Here is a 17,422-nt window from a genome sequence, read left to right as displayed (position 1 = left end):
ACTGTTATTAGTTATATTTAGTTCTCGTTGTAAAATTGCTGATGTATATTGTGAATGAATAAACTCTTCATGGGATTCCAGCCAGGTTCAAGTATTGATTATAGCCAACATTTCGATGACAAACAGCCATCTCCCTGATGAAGATGGCAGGATTTGTCATCGAAGCGTTGGTTATAATCGATACCCATACCTGGCTGGAAGCCCGAGAAGAGTTCATTCATCATATACGCTGGGAAAGCACTAGATCCTTTTTGTATTGTGAATAACTGTGAGTTAAGTTTCGATCCCTGCTGTATCTCAGTAGTTATAACCTACCAATCTGAGATTTGATTTCTATCTCATAAACAACTCTCGATATTAATTGTATATTGCAGGCATCTGGATAGGCTAGGACTGTTCTTATTAGGGCGAAGGAGGTTGAGAGGTGACCTTATTGAGGCTTATAAAATCATGAGGACCTTTGATAAAATGGGTTATCACAGTCATTTTCCCAGGGTGGACAAGTCTAAAATTAGAGGTTTTAGATTCACGTGAGAGAAGAACAATTTCCAGGGATTCTGAGGGCAAGTTTTGTCCACACATATTGTGTGGGTATAAGGAAAGAGCTTCCAGAGGAAGTGGTAGAGGTGGCTACAATTACAATGATTAAAAGGCACTTGCGCAAGTACAAGGATGGGGAAGGTGTGGGTGGATGTGGGTCAAATGCAAACAAATAGGATGAGCTCAGGAAGACACAATGGTCTGTAATGATGAGTTGGGCTAGAGCCGCCCTCTGTGCTATTTAACTCTATGACTTTATTACCACTCATGCCACATGCTGTAGCATTGTTCAACAATCAGTGTAAAAGCATCCATTTAAAAAAAACTGTACCTGGTTCCATGCTGTGGTTCCACTTCTTTCTCGAAGGAACACCAATGGATTAATCAAGCATAGTTTCCCTTTCATAAATCCACATAAATTCTACACAATCATAATATTATTTTCTTGATAACACATCCTTTTGTTATAAGTTCCAGCATTTTCACCAGCCTAATGAGTCCCTGCCTCTCTCTCTCCTTTGAAAAATAATGGAGTCATTGTTGCTCACCTTAAAATGTACAGAAAATATTTCACCATTATGATGACAGAATATATTATTAATGGTAAAACTCTTGGCAATGTGTGAAGGATCAGAGGGATCTTGGGGTTTGAGTCCATAGGACACTCAGCTGCTACGCAGGTTGACTCTGTGGTTAAGAAGGCATAAGGTGCATTATCCTCCTTCAACAGTAGGATTGAGTTGAGGAGCCAAGAGGTAATGTTGCAGCTATATAGGACCCTGGTCAGACCCCACTTGGAGTACTGTGCTCAGTTCTGGTGGCCTAACTACAGGAAGGATGTGGAAACCATAGAAAGGGTCGGAGGAGATCTACAAGGATGTTGCCGGGATTGTGGAGCATGCCTTTTGAGAATAGGTTGAGTGACTTCTGCCTTTTCTCCTTGGAGCGACGGAGGATGAGAGGTGGCCTGATAGAGGTGTATAAGATGATGAGAGGCATTGATTGTGTAGATAGAGGTTTTTTCCCAGGGCTGAAATGGCCATCATGAGAGGTCACAGTTATAAGATGCTTGAAAGTAGGTACAAAGGAGATGTCAGGGGTAAGTTTTTTTTTTACGCAGAGAGTGGTGAGTGTGTGGAATGGGCTGCCGGCAAATGTGGTGGAGGCGGATACGATAGAGTCTTTTAAGAGACTCCTGGATAGATACATGGAATTTAGAAAAATAGAGGGCTATGGGTAACTCTAGGTAACTTCTAAAGTAAGTACATGTTCGGCGTGTACATTAATTTTTCTAATAGTATTTCCTATTTTCTGCCTTCTTATTTGTACCGGGTCCTTGGTAACTATTTTGCATCATGTTTCATGAAGATTGATTCAAAGTCTTGCCTAATTCCTCTGTGACTTCCTTATTACATATTTTCCTGCCTTAGTCAGGATCCACATTGCCCTCGCTGGTGATTTCATATAGGGATTTTTATACTGCAACAAGTACTTCACGCATTTATTTTATCAAGAGAGGCACAGATTTAGAGTTTTGCTTCCCTCGAATTCTACATAAAATTAGCACTTACACAGAGAAGTGACACACTGTTGGCCCATGCTGCATTCTGTTTGCAAATTACATGTGAGAAAAGTATAAACCGTACACCATTGATCTCATTAATATAGCATTGTCTCAATTCAGAATATTAGATTATTCCGTTCTCTGCTTTTGGTCCCCAACTTGAAATTCCATTTGGGAAAATGTTTTCAAGGTGGGTTAAAAACAAAGTTTAAGAAACACACGAAAATAACTTGACTAATAACCTACTGACTAAATTTAATCTAAAAGCAGAGAGCATCTATTTTGCTGAGACAAATGTAGAATGCTTTTTAATCATGCACTTTGTTTTTCTATCATACGCATTCATTTTTCCAGGAAGCCTATGTGTCAGCTGAAGATTTTGCTCGCTTGGCAGGAGAAATTCTGACAGTTGTGGGTGCTGTTCTGATCCTAGTCACAGAGGTACATTGAATCTTATAAAATATCACATTACCGTGCTGCCCAAAGTTGAAGATTTTTGAAAACTCTTACATGAATGGACACAGTTTTGAGCAGCAGTATGCTTTATTTATTATGGATATGTTAATACTTCTGGAAATGATGGTTCTTTTTGTTAATATGACACATGTTATCTGTATTAAAAGACTGAAAAATCGATTAGCTAAATTAATCAATAGTAACCTCTTATTGCCCATATGAGGCTATATTTGGTTTATGTTGGTTCGTGTTTCTTCGTAGAATTCTATGAGAAGATGTTGAAACATTTCTTGCCATTTTCTACTAGTTATTTTGAAATTATCTGTTTATTTTGTCCCCAATTTTAAGTCCATTTTAATATTGTTTGGCAGTTATAAAGCCATTCAACATTATAAAAATCCCTATTAGCTGTGGAACAGCTAGTAATAAAATCACAATCCTTCTTAATTAATTTTGTTAAAATCAGAATATGCTCCTTAATATAATACGTAATTATTTTCATTGATGGCAGATAATTTGTGTCATGGTTTCTGCACCAACAAAAACATTTAATTAAACCAGCTGAAATATATTACAAAAAAGTACATTTGGAGCATAACAAAGTAATACATAATAAAATGACTGTAATACATCCTCCCTACTTTTTCAATCTCCTAAACTTTTGCTTCATTAATGTTTCAGAAAATAAATTCATTCTAATTTGAAATTCAGATTCAAAATGATCCCTCCTGAAGGACATCAAATGCTGCTTTTTTTATTTTTATTTTTTTCTGGATTCATAAAAAGTTTGCCAATCATTACATTCATGGTAGCTGCACTACTTGGAAAATGCCCTTTTGAAATAGTTTGCTTAAGAACCTTAGCATATTTTACACCTTATTCATGGTGCTGCAGTGCACTGTACGGCCTTCTCAGATTCATTCTTCACATTATATTTAATCATTTTTATAAAGCACAGACTGGAACATTCATGTACGCTGTGATGGAATGTGTTCGCAAACAAATTCACAAATCAATATAATACTGTTAACTTGGAAAGGGAAATAGATTCTCAAAGGAGAAATTGTGCCAAAGTACCCATGAAAATTGTTCCCAGTGAAAGTGCTTTGTCTGCTGGATTTGTTTCCATTGACAACCTCCGCTTTATGGAACACTACCCTGGATTATGATCTCTATTACTAAGTCTGCCATATCTTAAAAAATCAGAAAATAGATTTCAAAAATAATTTGAATATTTTATCTCAGCAGATTCATTATCTTCTCCATAACAAAACTAAGCTCTTATTTCCTTATCTTCACAGATTCCACGCTTGATTCACATAGGACCTGCAAAGTATTTTGGAAACACAGTAACTGGAGGACCTTTCCACATTACAATGTAAGGCTAGTTTGCTTTATATTTCAGCTACAGTACATCTTTGTTTTGTTGCTTCAAAATCCTTTATGCTGCATTATAATTTTTTTGTTGAATACCGTCATTTTGCTTTTGCAACAATTTATCCATTTTCTATTATTAAAATTTATACTATTTTATGCACTTTATATAATTTTAAACCAGTAGAAAGCTTGAGAATAGTAATAATCGAAGTACATTGGGGTTTAACTAAAACTTTCATAAACAAGGCAGTGACGCTTGAATAACAAAATGATTGCAAAATCAGTTTTCTTTCTGCTGAGTTAAGGAATGCAGCTTGGACTGCTTTGCTGAAAGTAACAGTAAATATAGATTTGGTGGTTAAATTAGAAAGTAACGGGTGTAAATCAGTGTTCTAAAAGTATTAAGCTGAATTAACATACACATGTGAAACAATTGGAAGTATCCATTGTTGTGCTGTGCATCTGAGGTACATGGAGAAAATGAGACTTCTAACTCAATAATTCTTGAACGTGTGCATTCTATGATGAGTGGGCTTCATATACTCATTGTTTCCAATTTCAGGCATAGATAGCAAGTGCACAATTTAAGCAGGCCTTGCATTACTTGGAAATTGATTAGGCAGTGGTTTATGCATCAATTATTTACACAAGCTGTGCACAAAGTAGGCAGATAGTGACATCAGTCTTGTCTATTGCCGATTTAATAACCAGGCTGTCAAAATGAATTGCAGCCATCTGTTTAGGGGAACTCAGCAATAGGATGAGTATAACCAGCTGCCTGTTCTGTTTAAAGGGACCTGGAATACCTTGAAAAGTGAATTTGAGCAGAGTGGGTTGTAGAGCACTTATGAAATTTGATTATTTGGATAACCCTGCATTTCGGAAGCTGTGAAATAATGCTATACCTTCAGGTTGAATTTTTATTCCATTGCTGCTTAGAACCATGGATAGGTTTGCTTGTAGCATGGCTGTGAGGAGGAAGAAAGAGCTTGTAGGGCAGAGTAACATGTGAGAGGTACAAGGAAGGAGAGAAGGGTTCTCCAGCTCCTTCAAAGTTTGGTGTTCAAGGAGAGACTGTCAATTCAGACAGAGCTGAGATCTTTTCTGGGTAGAGAGGAGTAGGCAGAACCAGATAACATCATATCCATGGTCAAACATGGATGAAAGAGCTGAAATTTCAATGGTGAAGTGAGAACATCTCTCATTTAACCAGGTATGGCTTCAAGATGCTTCTGTGAAGTATGTGGACATCTAAAGCATGCATACCTTGTACAAAAGATGAGTGGTTTTGATTTTTGGATGCTAGCCATCTCATTCCCAGGTCATCACTGCAGGATTCCTCAGGGTAATATCCTAGGCCAAATTAACTTCACCTTCAATTATATTGCTCCTTGTAAAGTCAGAATAATTAAATGACTGCACTATGGTTCATTTCTGTTCATGGCTCCTCGGGCAACTAATCAAACAGCAGAATCTCAACAATTTTCGGGCATGGTCTAACAACAAGTAACAAGGAATATTTGTGCCATTAAAACACAAGATATTGACCATCTCTATCAGTGCCTGGTATTTTAATGGTACAAAAGCTATTTGCTACTTATTAGACCATGGCTAGACATTGAGAGTTCAACTCCTTACTCTTTCTGCGTGCACCATTACCATGTTCCCTATTAACAATATCCTGGGGTCACATTAACAGCAATTCAAATGGGCCAGTCACACAAAGACCATGGCTACAAGAGCAGCTTAGAGATTGCGAATACTCTCAACTTGCCTGGATGAGTACAGCACTAATAATTCTCAAGGGGTTCAATACAATTCAGGATAACAGCCCACTTGATTAGCACCTAATCCACTATCCTAAACATTCATTCCCTCATGGAGGTTGCAGTGTGTACCATCTACAAAGCACACTCTATTTTGTAGATGACCCCAACTTCTGAAGCACCTTCTAAACATGCAAACTCTTCTGCTACAAAGGACAAAGAAACCTGATATTTACAAAACCATCTTGATTTGAAAATGTGTCATGAGTTCCTAGTTATAGCTTTGTCTATATCCTGGAACCAGCACTATTGGAATTCCCTGAGCAGAACAAACGTAGTTGGTCAAGAGGGTGATTCATCACCATCTTCTCAAGGGAAGTTAGGGGTTGAAGATGAATGCAGGCAGTAGTGTAGTAATGGTTACCATAACACCATTGCAGTGCCAGTGACCTTGGTACAGTTGTGGCACTACCTGTATGGAATTTGTGCATTCTCTCTGTGACTGCGTGGGTTTCCTCCAGGTGCTCCAGTTTTCGTCCACATTCCAAAAACGTATCATTAGCAGGATAATTGATCACATGGGTGTCAATGATCATCACAGACTCATTGGGCCAGAAGGTCCTGTTACCATGCTCTACTTTCTAAGTTTAAAAAAAAATCTAAAATACCACAGAGGCTGAGATCCCAGAAAAATAAACTTTAAAAAAAAATCTGACCATGGACTAACTGCTCCTGCTAAGGTTTACTGAGTCAACTTTGCAACAAAGTCTTGTATGCCTTAGTAAAAAAAAAAAATAGCCCCGGAGTAACAACAGTTTTGTATTGCAAGAGTACTTATTTGTTTTACCACGGATTGAAACTGGTTTCTAATTTTGATTTCCAGGATTGTTTATGCTTGCTTTATTTTAATCACCATGATACTAAGAGTTTTGAACCACGAATGGGAAACTGTTATAATGGCATATGCACTAATAAGTGCCTGGTGTAATGTTCTTTATTTTGCACGTGGATTCAAGTTACTTGGTCCCCTGTGTATCATGATACAAAAGGTTAGTTTATTTTCTTGTTATTCAGTAAAGAATCACCTTGAATGTTCCCTTTTGTGGATCAAGTTTTCTTTTTATTTGAAGATTGTATGAATATTTTTGCATTTGGTCATGCCCTGCTAAAGGGAAACAATAATCTACTTACAAATTAGTTATTTTGACTTCAGGAAATGGAGAAATTATTATTTAAAAAACTACATATTTTAAAGCATTCCTATTTTCGCATTTATTAATATATGCCCAGAAGGCAATGCAGTAGAAGAAAACAGTGCCAATTTTAAGATGAATGATGAAGCTGGCTTCAAAATACAAATTAAAATTGTGGAACAAAAACCCCATCACCGGCTCCAAGGCTTCTGCATGAAATTAATTTAACTAGACTCAAGCTAGCATTTAGTTTTTGGATGTACACTTGGGACTGCAGAGTCTGTAATTAACAGGCCTGTGGAATATCAGGGGCAGTTGGCTAAGTTTAACCAGGCATAGCATTTTATACACCCAAGGGTCTTTGGTTATATCATACACTTTGTGTATATCAGCCAAGTAGATGCAAGAAGTCAGAATTTCTACTATAATAAAGCTGATGATAAGGTTATTCCTTAACTTCAATTCCATTCTCATGTTTATCAGAACTTTGTAAATTCATTGATTCTGTTTTGGAAATATACTTTCAAATGTATGATAATTCAATTGCAGGATTGAAGTCAATAATGTATTTTCCTTCTTTTCTCTTTTAAGATGATCTTCGGTGATCTTATGAGGTTTTGTTACGTTTTGATCATTGTCATTATAGGATTTGGTGCAGGTGGGTGCAATATGCATTATATTGGTTGGCACAACATTGTGGGCCAAGGGCCTGTACTGTGCTGTAATGTTGTATTGGTAGAGAAAGGCAAAACAGAACAATGCCAGAAAAGTATAACAAGACCAGCATTAGGAAAGCAAAAAGACTTATTAATATTTTGAGTGATTTTTTAAAAATTGGAAATGATAACCATTACTTTTCAAAGTAAAATTAGTAGGGTTAGGATCTATAGGGCACTAAGAGAAATAATAGCTTTTATATTTAATACAAAGCTGTAGGAGGCGTTTTTAATGAGTGAAGACTAAAATGGAATAAAAAATTTTTAAAAAATGATTGAGATAACTACAAATATTGAATCTAAATTTTAAAAAAGCCTGCGGTTGCTGCCATGTTGTTCCCTTCCCAATCTGAAGCCTGCTGCCAGCTTCACTCATGCTTTGATGTGTAGTATCACATGAGAATTGATTCAAGTCATTGACGGCGTTATGCTGTGTTTTTTTTACTTTTTGTTGTAAAGAAGTGACTTGCAAGCCATAAAAATAAATCATTTCTGAATGGGAATATTTTCAGTACATTTAAATTGGTAAATGTACTGAAAATATAAAATATATTTAAGTGTAACTTAATGCATGCATTCAGTACATTTACATTTAAGAAGCAGACCGCAAGAGGAATAACTCTGTGAGGCAGCTATCAAGAATAATTTAACTTCCATGTGGAGGCTGTCCAGCACTGGAATTAGGTTCTAAAGGCTATTGCTATACATAATGGAGAGTGTAACTATCTAAGTAATGATTCCTGAGGTCTTTGAAAACTACCTAATTTTCTTGGTCTCCTTTCATGAAAGTTGAGCAATTCATAGGTTGAGAATTAGGAAAGAGAGATGCTGACAGTGCTGTACAGTGTATTTCAATCAGGGGATTTCAAGCCCGATCTAATCAGTGCCGTCACTAACATTCAGATGAAAATCATAAAAATCCAGCAGTGATTTTTCATAGTAGGCCAAATATTGACATATTGACAAATTCATGAGTTTCTTTGTTTTCTCTAATAGTTACATAAATTTAGTGGTTTTGTTTTCATATTTTAATAATTTGTTTATCTTTGAACCATCATAGGTTTCGATGTTCACTTTCAAGCCTTGGACCCAAATACATACTTGTACTTCAGGGATTTTACCATCACCATTTTCACATTGTTTCAGCTGATGATGGGCCTCACTGAACTTCCCGGCCCACCTGAAATCAAGATCCCTGACATTATCATTGTCCTTTATATGGTGTACATGTGTTTTGGTTTTGTTCTTCTCCTGAACCTTTTCATCGCTTTAATGGGAGATACTCATTATCGAGTTGTCAGTGAACGAAAGTCACTTTGGAAAGCTCAGGTAAAGTCTGCTTTTCCTTTCTTAGTAAATGGTTCCATTTCTAATTATTTTTATTACTTTTATCGATGACTGTGACAGGTACTATTTAAAAAAAAATAAAAGGGCTGTGACAGGTGGTCCAAAGCTTTTCTAAAAGCATGCTCTATATTTCAGTACATTTCCAGTAAGGAGTTTGGAAGTTACAGCCCTATAATTTGTTAAGAAACAATTAGCTATTCTAATAAGTGAACACAATTATTTTTGGAGTCATTCAAAACTTGACAAAGACTATCTAAGAAAATATTTTGGGGTGAATTGTGTTCAAGGTAGGTCAATCCTTCCTGCTTAGACAATGTGATACAGGATTAATACATTTTCAGCGATATTTTCTAATACCTTCATTGAAACATTTGTTAAAATCAATTAATTTGAATGGTTTTATAATTGCCATTCCTTTGGTTTGCCATTGTAAGCCATACAGCAGCCTGGGTCTACCACTGAGTGGTGGACTGTCTGAACTTACCACTCTTGCTTAGAACTGTGTCCAGGTATGAGCATCTGGAGGTAAACTTGCCCACAGTTATTTGGTATGGCTCATTACAGAGCAACGTGTTTACAATTGGAAAATTACTTTGCCCTCAGGTTGCTTTCATAGCTGGTTAAATCTTGCCTCCTCCTGTCTGTCAAAGAGAGAGATTGTTTGGTGTATGCGACTATTCAAAAGCATTGAAGAACCTATTGAAAATTCAATATACCATAAAATTAGAACATTTTTAACTCTGGAAAATGTGTTTAATTGTTTTAACAATTGCAACAAAGCATTAAATATAACTTGTACTGCCCTCCTCACAGATTACAATGATTTACTGAGATAGGCATTTGGTAGACATAGTAGGAAGATTGTTCAGCATAACAGGAAGGAGATGAGTAGAAATTTGTATTCTTATATACTTGTCTTGGGAAAACCCTAGACAGTCCCAGCTCAAGACCAATAAGCTCAGTGATTTGAATTGAAGTTTACATTATTGTACAGATTTTTAAAATTTAATAGTTAAGGCAATTAAATACTCTACAAGGAGTCAATGCCATAGCTGAGTCAGGAAACCATCAACTCTGCATCCACATTTGCGTGTGAGACATCCACAACTCTGAAAAAGGTTTGGGGCATCCACATCTCCTAAGATGTTGGAGTGAAAGTCAGCAATTCCACGCACAATACAGAGACTGAGGCCAGTGATTTTCTGCAGGTATTGATGGGATTTTCAAATGTCACGTCAACAAAATGGAGAAATTTCTGTAATTTATTCACCAGTCTAATTAAATGCCATTTTTTCACTGTGTTGATTGTGCCATCATTCATGAAGTACTTTGGAATTGCTGGCAACGATATTTCTATAGTGCATTATGACTGAAATTCTAGTATGGAAAATAGAAGCTGGCTAGTTAAGTGCAAGTTTAAGTTAAGTTTCATTATCATTTAATCAAACATGAATACAGCTGAACAAAGTGTTCCTCTGGGGCCAAGGTGCAAAACATACACAGTACAACACAGAACAAAACAAAATAGCAAGCAAACGTACAGTTCACAGGAAAAAATGTATATGTAGCCCAAATCCCTGAGTGACATGTCCTGCAAATTGATGGTGCATGGCTGCCATTGGCAAGAAAAAGCAGTTTGCAGCAGTCCACAGACAGACAGACACGCACACGTAATCCAGCTTATCTCACTAATCAAACACTAGAGGGCAGCACCAGCAGGAGAGGTATTCAAGCATGGACACCATGCTACACTGCCTCAGGCATCTCCTCTCCTGGACGGTAACAACAGGCAAGCCCACAACCTGAGGCCTAGTCCTCGTTACAACGGAGGCCATGCAGAACCCCCGCCGTATGTCTCGCCAACAAAATAAAGAAACAAGTCTGTGGCATTTTACGTTATCAATGTCCACCGGGGTCTTGTGATTGCTAGAGAAATGTCCAAGACAATCATTACACTGCATGCCGCTTTGCACACCAGCTCCGATGCCTTCCTGTAGCAACACTGTTCCCAACAGATCCAGCTCCTCAGCCAACAAACAGCTCTCTGATGAGGTAGACCTGCGGTACCTGAAATTCTTAAAAGTCCACTGTCGTCTTGCAATCGTTTTTTTAAAAAAAAAGTTTATAAAAAAACAAAAATACTTCGGGTTGGCCCGTGAGAGGCCACTGCGTCTGGCTGCACTGCCATCTCATGGCAATTACTGCCGGAGCAGATGGATCATGCATGTGTGTTCCCTATGTGTAAAATACCCATCAGCAGTTTTATTTTAGGAGTTCTGAAAGAGACAAAATATCCTGGCAAGAGAAGCTGAACTAGGTGATGAGCAAATGGCTTAAACAGGGTAGAGACTGGGCAGCAAGGTTCTCTGATGCTATACTGGAGGTATTGACGGACACAGTGGAGAAGAAGAGAGACAGTTATTCACCTCGAATACGTTGTGCAACTCTGATTACTCCACAAAAAGCACATTGGCACGAATGCTCCATGCAACAGCAGGCAGACCCACTCAGATTGGCTTTTATGTACTGAACCGGGCAGGTAGCCAGGACTCCTGAGAACAGATAGAGGTCTCCAGTTGGGATTGCTGGGAAATCTGCCTGCTGAGTTGGTGAAATTCCAGTTAGTTTATTGATTTCAATGGAAGGAAACGGCTGCAGACAAAGGTAAATTGAATGGTTAATTGTTTTATTTTTGATTGAAATGTTAAACATCTGATATTTAGTGTTTCAGTTATTGTTAGATTAGTAATTAGATTATTAATGGTTCTGTATATATGAGACAATTAAGGAGATAATAACATGATGGGCTCACTAAGCAATGCAGGTTGTGAGGCCTGCCTTTTTGGCTTGGAGGGGTTGGGCTCTTTATTGGGCATTGACAATCAGTTGCTAGCTGGCTTCCCAATAGAATCTGCAAGTGGGACCTTGGCCCAGGGATGATCTGGCTTATTATTACCCTGAAAGTTTTGGAGCACTCTAATTTAGGAAAAATATTGAAGATGGGTGTCTTATTGTTGGACAAGTGAACTTGTAATGAAAATTAACATTCTGAAGCTGCTCTGGACATTTTTATTGTGAACTGTTCTATCACAAAGGGCATAATCTGAAACCAAGAAAGCAAGGAAATCTAAAAGAATCATTATTTCCAAAACATTCAGCAACCTTTCTGAAAATTGCATAACATTAAGTAGAATAAACATCTTCAACTAGTGCATATCTGGATGGAGAGGTTGCCTTGTGTTGGAAGATTAGGTGAGCTTCAGGCAAGTTGCCTCTAGCTGTCATACTTACACTGAGGAAGTTTTGTCCACTGTTTGGTGAGGTAGCTGTCTATTGGCTTCAATTAGTCCCCAACACATTGATTGAAAACCAGGCATATAATATCCTGTTGTATTCATGACTGCCATTAGAACAGAATCTTTGTTTCTATGGAGATCCAAGCTAGATCTGAAACCTACCGAATGTTGAAAGGACTAAATCGGGTGGATGTTGAGAGGATGCTTCCTATGGTGCGCGGATACAGAACTAGTGGGCACAGCCTCAAAATTGAGGGGCGTCCTTTTAGAACAGAGATAAGAGGAAATGTTTTTTAGCCAGAGAATAGTGAATCTGTTCAGTGCTCTGCCACAGACTGTGGTGGAGGCCAAATCCATGGGTATAATTAAGGCGGAAATTGATAGTTTCCTGATCGATCAGGGCATCAAAGGATATGGTGAGAAGGCAGGTGTATGGGGTTGAATGGGATCCAGGATTAGCCACGATGGAATGGTGGAGCAGATTCAATGGGATGAATGGCCTAATTCTGCTCCTATTTCTTATGGTCTATGGTCTTATCTGTCCACCTATTGGAATGTAGGGCAAAACATCCTGGAATAGGTTCCAGCTGAAGTTCCAATACCACATTTCTTCTTAAACGTGAACAAATCTCATTAACTTATTTATTTTATAAATTGCCCAAGTCTGGAGATTAATCTTGGAGTCTTGATGAAGATAGTCTCTTCCCCAAAAATTCTTTTCAAGTGAATGAGGTCAGTGTCACATGATTGAAGCCAGAGATTGTCCACCGCACTGCTTTTGCTGGGAACTTCTGTAATGACATCTGCTTCTCAAATTGAGAATTGTTCTTCCTATCCATGGATCACTTGTGTACTAGTTATGCTTCAAAGAGAAGGAACAGGGCATACTTTTGTAAATCAGGAATATTGGCAAGAATTTGACATGATTTGGCTATAGACTTAAGACCCATTTCTGGACATAATGATTACATAAGCATTTATAGTACCAGGAATGGAAAGCGTAATGCATTTCAAATTAGTTAATTTAATCACAAACTGAAACGTGATAGCTTCTTTGCTGAAACGATTATTGTAATTTCAGATTGCTGCAACCACTCTGCTTCTTGAGAGGAGACTGCCAGCCTGGCTGTGGCCTAGAGCAGGAATTCCAGGTGATCTGTTGGGCCTCAGTGTGGATAAGTGGTATTTAAGGTAAAAGCTCACAACTATGTAAAGAACTTTCTAGAATATTATCCAAATTAAACTGTTCATTGAGAATTAAGTTTATTATTTAAAATATAATATGCTAGTCTTTCTTTGCTGAAAGCTCTTTGGACATTTTAGTTAAGGTATTAAATATTTTCTTATCAGTGTTACTAGTGATACAGTCAAATAAAAGAGTAATTACGGTACATCAAGACACTGTACTTGGGATAAGGAAATGTCAAAACCAGTGTTTAAAACAGAAATAGCAGTAAAATGCAAGGACTCTAGGTAACAATGTATGAAAATGGAGGGCTATGTGGGAGGTTAGGGTTAGAATGATTATACTCTGGCTTTAAATGGCAGCAACAACATTGTGGGGTGAAGGGCCTGTTCTGTTCTCTGCTTTGTTGAAACAATTTATTAATAATACCAACATTCCTGATTTGTACCTAGTTGTAAGTTGTTCACTAGATACAAGAAAAGCCCTCTATCTGGAGTAGGATGGTCATGCTGTTTGAAAGCAGCAGTGGTACTATTGATAAATATTTGTATGTGCTGATACAGCCATTTGCCATTTAATATAATTCAGTCTGTGGTTCATTGATTGAAACTTTCATACTCTAATCTTCCAGTTTCATGCTACTAAGTTGTTATCTCTAGTCCGTCCTTCCTTTCATGCCAACTATCAATAAGGTTTACCATTTCTGTCTTTACTGTTTACTTTTATGATTTTTCTTCATTTAACTATCTTGTTTCGGAAAGTAGTTTTTTTTTTAAAAACCTTGCAGCTGGTAATTATAGAAATAAATCTGCATAACTGAAGAAGCAAATATGATTTATTTGGGAGAATATAGGCTTAATTATGCATTATATAAATACATTTTAGCTTTATAACTCTTAAGAATTGGTAATACAGTTTGAAGTTCAAATCAAAACTCTCTGGAGAATATTCAGTATTTAATTTGTAAAGAGATGGGTGGACCAGCTTTCACAGTTGGTGGTGCTATAGGATGACACACCTGTCATATTTTGCTTAATGTTCCTTTTAAATTATTTCCATTTCTTGTCATTTAAGACAAATCAAGTCACTTTTTATTGTCATTTTGACCATAACTGCTGGTACAGTACACAGTATAACCGAGACAATGTTTTTCAGGACCATGGTGCTACATGAAATGATACAAAAACTACACTGAACTAAGTAAAACACAAAAACTACACTAGACTACAGACCTACCAAGGACTGCATAAAGTGCACAAAACAGTGCCGACAAAATAAATAATAAACAAGACAATAGGCACAGTAGAGGGCAGTCAGTTGGTGTCAGTCCAGACTCTGGGTATTGAGGAGTCTGATGGCTTGGGGGAAGAAATTGTTACATTGTCTGGTTGTGAGAGCCCAAATGCTTCAGTGCCTTTTCCCAGAAGGCAGGAGGGAGAAGAGTTTGTATGAGGGGTGCATGGGGTCCTTCATAATGCTGTTTGCTTTGCGGATGCAGCGTGCAGTGTAAATGTCTGTAATGGCAAGAAGAGAGACCCCGATGATCTTCTCAGCTAACCTCACTATCTGCTGCAGGGTCTTGCGATCCGAGATGGTGCAATTTCCAAACCAGGCAGTAATGCAGCTGCTCAGGATGCTCTCAATACAACCCCTGTAGAATGTGATGAGGATGGGGGGTGGGAGATGGACTTTCCTCAGCCTTCACAGAAAGTAGAGATGCTGCTGGGTTTTCTTTGCTATGGAGCTGGTGTTGAGGGACCAAAAGTAGTGCAATAGAGGGGTCCTACAGTTAATGCTGTTGTATTACAGCTCCAGGAATGCTGTATGATCCTGACCCTTGGTGCTGTTGCATAGAGCTTGTTTATACTCTCCATATATCAAATCATTTTCCTGCTCTTGTTATAGACATTTCAGGGGTGTATTTGATTTCTTCCTTTAGTGCTCCTGAAGCTTCTGTATGAGAACAGACAAATAGTTTGATATGTGAAGTGGTACAATCATTTGGTTTCAAGGAGAACAGTTCATCCTTCATTTGATAATAAACATTAAAGTTAGTTTCTGTCAGTTTTTTTAAAAATAGCAACTCAGAAATCTGCAACTACCACCACCCCGAAGAGCAAGCTTAATGGATGCGTGGGCATATCAGCACTTGCAAGTTTCTCTCTAAGTTTTATTTTAACCGGACTTGTATCAATATTTCTTCATCGTTACCATGTCCGTTCATTGTCACCCTACTCAATGGTACTGGAGTTGACTTCACCATACTTTCAAGGTGTTTCACCACCATCAAGGGCAATAAATGGCAGCCTTACCAATAAAAACTGGAAAACTCAAACTGGAAATGTGTCACAACTTAGCGAATTATAATTTAATATTAACGTCCATAAGGTATAGGAGCAGAATTAGGCCATTTGGCCCATCGAGTCTGCTCTGCCATTTCATCATGGCTGATCCATTTTCCCTCTCAGCTCCAATCTCCTGCCTTCTCTCCATATACCTTTATGCCCTGGCTAATCAAGAATCTATCAACCTCTGCCTTAAATATACATACAGACTCGGCCTCCACAGCTGCCTGTGGCAAAGAATTCCATGGATTCACCACTCTTTAGAAATGAAAGCAATTGCTTTGATCTCTAAAATGTCTGCTTCAACAAAAGGAAAGGATAGTAGAGCATAGTTTTGTTTCCATCAATCATGTACAGCAGCACTACTTGTCAACTGTGTATTTCTGTAGTATTTACTATTTTACTTTTTAAAGTAAGTTTTACTTGGGCTTTTTCCTGAACATAATGACTTTATTTAAAAAAAAAAATTGGAAAAGAAAGCTTCTACATTGGAGCAGTCTTCTGTAGGAATTCAGCAGGTTAAGTGGCATCTGTGGGGTTTGGTGCAAGGGTGGTGAGATTGGGGAAGGAATGGTGAATATTTTGGGTCAAAATCCTACATCATTCCTGACCTAAATTATTGATAATTCACCCTTCTCCCTCTCTCTCCCCCCACCCCCGACAGATGCTGACCAACCACTGAGTAGAGGGTTTGTTGCTCCAGTTACCAGCATCTGCAGTTTCTTGTGTCTCTGGGGTTTGGGAATGTGTACAGTAAACACAAAAAATGTGTGCGGGTCAGATTTCCAATTCAAGCCCACACTAATTTAATAGATTAGGTGATTCGACCAGTTTCATTTATCAGTATAGTGAGTTCTGTATTTTTGCAACAAGAAATCAGAAGAGAAGATGAGAAGACATAAAACAAGATGAATAGATAGAATGAAAGAGGAAATGCAATCCGAGAGGTATAGTGACTTAGTATTAAAAGCGATTCTGGGAAGAACAGAAAAAGAAGCAAAATACATAGTAAAGAATGAAAATGGAGAAATGAGGAAAATCAGGTAAGTTGCAAAGAAATGAGTTAAATTATTTCCAATAAGATGTATTCCTAACAATGACTGGGCAGCAAAGTTAAACTGCCTTTTACTGGGTTCAGGTTTCTTGTTATACCAGTAGGATGAAGAAGTAATCGTGGCTCCTATATCGATCTCTTGCATACATGGATACAAGTTTCAGTTTCAGATGCATGCTTAGGCTCACGGTCATGGTTTTGCCGGAAAATGGCAGCAGGAACCCACGCAATCATGAGTACCTTCAGATGATCCAGATAGCAAGTTTTAAAAAAAAACCTGGAAGTTGCTGCCATCAGTTAACAATCATTTTTTTGAAAATACTCTTGTGTTTGATTCCTCAAAGTTTAGTGACAGAGCATAATTTCCCAGCATGTCTGCTGAGGAATTTGCCCCAACTAACAGTGCTGAAACTCTGGCAACAGTTGGGTGCTAATACTTTTTTAACTCTGTAATTTAAATGTTTTAATTGCCTTTCTCGGATCTGTGTTGTGTCTACTGTTAATTTTTTGTCCTTTAATTTTTAATAGTTTAGCAATGTTTTTCAGTGTTTTTGAATGCAAGAGGTGAACAGAATTATCTAG

General features: G+C 37.7%; 1 protein-coding gene across 3 annotated transcripts in view; it reads left to right on the top strand.

Moving 5' to 3' along the window:
- The window catches only part of LOC140725499 (transient receptor potential cation channel subfamily V member 6-like), an 89,873-nt gene that overhangs the window by 69,223 nt on the left and 3,228 nt on the right, over positions 1 to 17,422 (top strand). For all 3 annotated transcript variants that reach the window (XM_073041028.1, XM_073041027.1, XM_073041029.1), the window contains 6 exons: positions 2,459 to 2,545; positions 3,862 to 3,938; positions 6,587 to 6,752; positions 7,488 to 7,554; positions 8,673 to 8,941; positions 13,337 to 13,446. In XM_073041028.1, the coding sequence (XP_072897129.1) occupies positions 2,459 to 2,545; positions 3,862 to 3,938; positions 6,587 to 6,752; positions 7,488 to 7,554; positions 8,673 to 8,941; positions 13,337 to 13,446 (776 nt within the window). The remainder of the gene's footprint in view (positions 1 to 2,458; positions 2,546 to 3,861; positions 3,939 to 6,586; positions 6,753 to 7,487; positions 7,555 to 8,672; positions 8,942 to 13,336; positions 13,447 to 17,422) is intronic.

The sequence above is a fragment of the Hemitrygon akajei genome, chromosome 3 (assembly GCF_048418815.1).
Source record: "Hemitrygon akajei chromosome 3, sHemAka1.3, whole genome shotgun sequence".
NCBI lineage: Eukaryota > Metazoa > Chordata > Chondrichthyes > Myliobatiformes > Dasyatidae > Hemitrygon > Hemitrygon akajei.
The sequence above is the reverse complement of the archived record's forward strand: the minus strand, read 5'-3'. Positions and strand labels throughout refer to the sequence as shown.